The 5,860-nt window shown below is 43.7% G+C and overlaps 1 protein-coding gene across 1 annotated transcript; it reads right to left on the bottom strand.

Annotated features, from left to right (window-relative positions):
* Window positions 1–620: 620 nt before the first annotated feature.
* znf319a (zinc finger protein 319a) lies at window positions 621–5,446 on the bottom strand. Its single transcript, XM_085277432.1, has 2 exons — window positions 5,094–5,446; window positions 621–4,106 (listed from the first exon to the last, which is right to left on the bottom strand). The coding sequence occupies exon 2, from the start codon at window positions 3,936–3,938 to the stop codon at window positions 2,178–2,180; it is 1,761 nt and encodes a 586-aa protein (XP_085133558.1). The 5' UTR covers window positions 3,939–4,106; window positions 5,094–5,446; the 3' UTR covers window positions 621–2,177.
* Between the last annotated feature and the right edge of the window lie 414 nt (window positions 5,447–5,860).

The raw sequence follows: 5,860 nt of genomic DNA, 5'->3' as shown, positions 1-5,860 counted from the left end.
ACTGACAGACAACCTGGCGTTTGGCTTGTGTACTCTAAACATATTCAACTTCAGGACATTTATGTTAGTACACGAGGAAGAACAAGACTGCCAAGACACATAAACAGCAAATAAACAATAAAAAACAAAATGACAGAATATCATGTGTTTTATTTTTTTATATTTAATCTGAGGAATGTAATGGGATATATCTCTTTTCAGTGAGCTACTGTAAAGGCTTTCCTGTCTTAATAGCAGGTCAATTATAAATTAGTAACAGTTGCACCTTTGTCCCTAAAAACTCACCTCGATGTCCACGTACACCCATCAACGCAAACTTGACAGTACAAAGCAAATTCAGTTTACATTGGAGCTGGAATATTATGATTCAGTTTTATGGTAAATGGACTGGTTCTTATAGCGCTTTTCTACTCTGAGCACTTAACCTCCTTTCAAACGCCAAACGCTGCCGTATTTATTCAATTAATTCTGATTATAAGTAGAATGTACGTTAACCTGCCTTATGTATGGTTGGCTTGAAAGGTCACACCATCCCTGATGTCTATCCTCTTTAACGTTCATCATCATCATCCATTCATTCTCCTGATAATACAGCTGATGAAAACACTGTACACTTTAACTGTCATAAGGGTGGTTTATTTTAATTGTCTGTATACAGTATGAACAGGAGCCTATATTTGATATCCATATGTGTAAATCAGTGCTCCATTACAATTGCTAATCCCATACTGCAGCGTGAAGCAGACTCACCAGGATCTTTTAACCATGGCACACAATCCATCCATCTCACTTTCCCATTGCTAATCCCAGTTTGTGATCTTTTAAACCCCCAAATCCTTCTTTTAAATATACTGCAAAGATTGTACAGAATATAGAAATCCACACAGTAAACTAAAGGTACACACACTTTTTTTTTAAACTTTATCCCTGGTACAAACCAACACATAAGTGGCAACTTTGAGGCTAGTCATATTAATCTGCTGAACATCTGATCTGGACCAAGGGGAGGCTACAATCCCATGAAAACATTACAAGGCCAATTCTTGAAAAAAAATAATAATAATAATAATAATAATAACAATAAAAATAATAATACTTTTGTTAGATCTATCATACAGTAACTAATGCAGCTAATTTGTGGCAAGTGAGCAACATAATGCTTTGAAGTCCTGTTGGGTTAAACATCCTTCTGGAAATGGAACTAAGGTGCTTGCAAAATACAGCAAGCTCATTCATAGTAAATAGAAAAGCAGGTAACGTAAGCACTATACAGTTCTCAATGTTTACATAGCGTATACACACAATCTATAATATAACAGAGTAGACTATGCCATTAATCAGTAGTCATAAATATTACATTGTGCATGTTCTATTGCACATGTCAAGTGTTCGTATGACATAATAGGTATAGGTTAGTTACCTACATGTCATCTGTTTTAATACAAAGATGCAACAACACACATTTCATAGGACACTGGCTATACATTTTCACAATCCACTTGTATTTTTTTCCTTCTTCTTGGATGTTTTTCTAAATAAATCAAACCTATAATACAACAGTGATATTAAAGTGTGATAAATATTCATGCACAAACAGATGATACTACCTAAGACCTAGCATGTGAAAAGATACTGCAGCTCAAGCCAACTGCTGGAAGGGAGGACTTTTCTTTGCGCTATACTGGACATAAAATTAAACACCACAAAATGATTGATTGATTTTAAAAAAAAATTAACGAAAAGAAAACAGAAAAAACAAACAACAGAAAATGAAGGCACACGGATTGCAGAGGAGCCTACACATGTACTGGAAACAACTATCGGGACTTTCCTGCCATCTTTCTTAACAGAATCAAACGGGTACAAAACAGACGACCACATGCAACCACAGGATAAGGTTCCACACAGTATTAAACAAAATCAAGATCTTTCCACGTTTGACATTACACATCTTTCTCTTGCATTAAAAAAAAAAAAAAAAGGAAAGGAGAAGAGGGAGCCTAACCCCCTCTGGCGATTTACCTTTTACTCAGAGGATGAATCAAGTCTTAACATTACTGATCAAGTCTTAACATTACTGATGCTAAAACTCATAGTTAATGGGGGCATGTTCTAAAATACAAATGAGCAAGTGGAGGCTGGCACATTTCCTGCCCAGGGCTTGGCAGCAGCTCAGCTCACGGGATGCAGGGAGCTTCAGGAAAACTCTCGCCCTCTGCGGTGTGCTGGACCGTGTGCTCCTGCAGGGCTGTGAGGTCAACAAAACGCTCGCCACACCACACGCACTTAAACTGCGTCTCACGCGAGTGCACACTCTGGTGCTTGGCCAGGTGCTCACGCTGCTTGAAGCTCTTGTCGCAGTTTGCGCATTTGAAGGGCTTCTCCCCCGTGTGAACGCGGCGATGGCGTTGCAACTCGGACGAATACCTGAAGCGCTTTTCACAGTCGGGGCATTTGAGCGGCTTCTCTCGAGTCGGGTCACAGCGGTGCTGGACGAACTCTGAGGATGACACGAAACGCTTGTCGCATAGCGAGCACTTTAGCGGCTTCTCTGTGCAGTGAGAGTTCTGGTGGCGCTGCAGCGTTGAATTCTTTTTGTAACCTTTGCCGCACACATCGCACTTGTAGGGTTTCTCCACTTCGCCGCCGCATTTGTGCCGCAAAAGTTCTCCCGACTGACTGAACGACTTCTGGCAGGAGGCGCACTTAAAGAGGCTTTCCATGCCATGAACCTGCTGGTGGTACAGCAGGTGGGATGGCTGGAGAAAGCCCTTATCGCAGAGGTTGCACTTGAAAGGGCGGTCAGCTGGGTTCTTGTGAGTGCGACGGTGGCGAACGAGTGCATACTGCTGTTTGAAGCTCATCTGGCACTCCTCGCACTGGAAAGGTCGCTCCTCAGAGTGGGTGCGCTCGTGTTGTCGCAGGTCAGACGGCCGCTTAAAGCTCTTTCCACATGACCCACAGCGGAAAGGCCTCTCGCCTTCTGGCTGGCATTGATGATGCAGAAGCTCGGATGACTCCTTAAAGTGCATCTCGCACAAATTGCACTTGAAAAGGTGCTCGCCTGAATGAGCGTACATGTGCCGCACGAGGTGGGAGCGGTGTTTAAAGCTCTTCTCGCATACAGCACATTTATATGGTCTCTCTGAGCTGTGCGTACGCTGGTGGTGTGCCAGGTGTGAAGACTGACTGAAGCTTTTATCGCACGTGTCACATTTGTATGGCTTTTCGCCAGTGTGTATTCTTTCGTGACGTGTCAACTCTGACAAATGGCGAAAGGACTTGTGGCACACGGAGCACTTATATGGCCTGTCTGGTGCAGAAGCCTCAAATGCAGGAGGAGACGAGGCACTGATTGCTGCGCCTCCACCGGATGTCTCCCCGGTGGAGGGCTGCTGAGGGTTGGCAGCTGACGAGGTGGGGGTTGCGTTCCCAGAACCCGGCCGGTAGGTTTTCTCACAGATGGAACATTTCATTGGATTGTTTCCGTTGCCATGTGAGTTGTGATGCTGAGCCAAGGAGGTGAGTAATGAGAAACCCATCTTACATACACCACACACAAAAGGCTTCTGTTCCACCTGCACACACTGATGCTCTAAAAGGTCTGTCGCCTGACTGAAGATCTTCATGCACTGCGTGCACTGGAAGGATCTGTCTTGAGTTACCATACACTGGTGCTCATGGGGGTTGGCCAGGTGAGATATGTCGTGGCCACAGGCTCCGCACTTGTGCCCTCTCTCGCCCCCTACCTGCAGCGAAGGCTGCTGAGCTTGAACAGCATGCTGCTGGCCATGCTGGGGCTGCTGCAGGGAGGTGTCTGGCTGCAGGACGACTCCATACACAGCGCAACCCAGAGGGTTGTCAGTCCCTTGGGGAAGCGTGTGCACAACAGAGGGTGGAGCCACTGCATGCTGTTGCTGTTGCCACGCCTCCGTCATCTTCCACTTCGCATGCAAGGGCTCAGCACTCGGGAGATGACAGGGGAATTTCAGTCCCAAACTGAGAGAATGGTGGATGTGGTTTTCAAAAATGGAAATGAGCTTACTGACAAGAGCTCAGTGCAGTATCTCTGTTTACACGTGTCCTCTGAGACTAGGAGAGAAAACCTGTTTGGATAGAAGAACATAGATTTAAGTATGATTGGCCAGCGAACACACAAAAGGGAGTGTAAAATATTAAAGCATGCAGTTACCACAGTATGTAACACTCAATATCGACAACAATTTACAAAACTTACTATTGGCTACAAGAAAGTAATACAAACCTGCCTGAATTTCAGGTTTAGACTGTGGTGAGGAAAAACTGAAAAATACCCCAAATTTGAGGCCTAAAACTTGACCCATACTTATACTAGAGACAGAAGTCAAAGTACTTCGTACATTTAGTTAGCTAATGCAGATGTAGAGTGCATGTATGTACTTCTCCAGAAAACCCTAAAACCCTCAGCTAAGCTAGCTTTGAGCATTACCATAACCACAATTATTTGGTTCGGTCTAATTCCTGAAACGTAACTCGGGAAATTAACAGACGAGTTTTTCCAATTACAGGTATGTTTTAAATGCAAGTGGTTTACGAGTCAAGGTTTTGTCTACTTGGTCCTGAAAATAAACGCTTTCTTACAACGTATTTCATTATTTTTTTTCCCCTCGGTTCCAGGGAGTAGCTTGCTACCCGACGTTAGCTTGTCAATTGCGAAAGCTAACAGCTAACCACTAGTAACAGCTAACGACACTAAACAACTGGACTTCCTTAGCAAATAATACCGGTTTTCTTTCACTAGAAAACCACTCTAACTTCCCATATTTCTTGGTCATAAACTGCATATCGTGTCGTAAGTCAAACATTGCAAAAGCGACTCAAGTACCACGGGCTTTAAGCTATATTTTTTGGCTTCAAAATGCCGCTTCATGACAGGCCACAATAGCGTTTATACTGGTCTAACATTTGATATGAACCTTCACTGTATGCAGGACCAATATCAAACTAGGCCTCCCCGAAGCTGCGGGAGGAAATCCGCCTCCTGCAGCGGAGTCTCGCACGTTTGCAAAGAAAAAAAATCGCATTCAGAAAAAAATGAATTCACGATAACTTACTTGAGCTGCTTAGCATTGCTTTTCACGGCCGTCTTCGGCCTCTGGTCGAAAACCGTCGGTGTTTTCTGGACTCGGAGGACCAGCGGTGGTAGGGATGCGGTTGAAGTCGGACGCCATCCTCTAGCAGACGGACGGACACCGGAAACCGCCACGCAGCGAGCTGTCGTCGCTGTTACTGCGATACTATGTTAGAGAAGCACCGAGGAACCAAAACGAGCTCCGGTGGAGATAAAATAACTCTCGCTGATTGTTGGAAGAGTTTACAATCCACCACAAAGCTAAAAGGTGTTGTTAACGTATCAGAAAGTCTACTTCCTCGTTTTGACAGTAGGGGGAGTGTTTCAACTGTGTACTCTGTCTCATCAGCTCTGTCGTGTACACCATGAACCCCCACAGTCTCAACTGATACCATCGTTTTCAACCGACAGACAAAACCGCACAAGTTAGGTGAAATTCTCAGCAGCGATACTTTTGTCTAATATAAAGCTCATTTCACTTAATGTCTTCCCCAAAAAAGCACCGTTGCCCAAAATCAATGTTAAAGGCAACAATTTTAATAACAATGTATTCATATTTTTCAACATTGTTGATATTGTTCACTCACCAACAGGAAGAACATGTTTCTGTGTGTCACAGGAAGCGAGAGGCAGCCTTCCTTTTTTTACATTCTACATTTTCTCAAGTATTTTTAAAAATTAGAATCCACAGTTTTATTTCTAACGTGGGGGAAAAACCTGTCTGTCTGGATAGATAAATAGACAGATGGG

This window comes from Mchenga conophoros, linkage group LG1 (assembly GCF_057382185.1).
Source record: "Mchenga conophoros isolate Kocher_MC1m ecotype Shallow Benthic linkage group LG1, M_conophoros_male_GT1.1, whole genome shotgun sequence".
Classification (NCBI taxonomy): domain Eukaryota; kingdom Metazoa; phylum Chordata; class Actinopteri; order Cichliformes; family Cichlidae; genus Mchenga; species Mchenga conophoros.
This window is presented reverse-complemented; position numbering and strand designations above follow the sequence as displayed.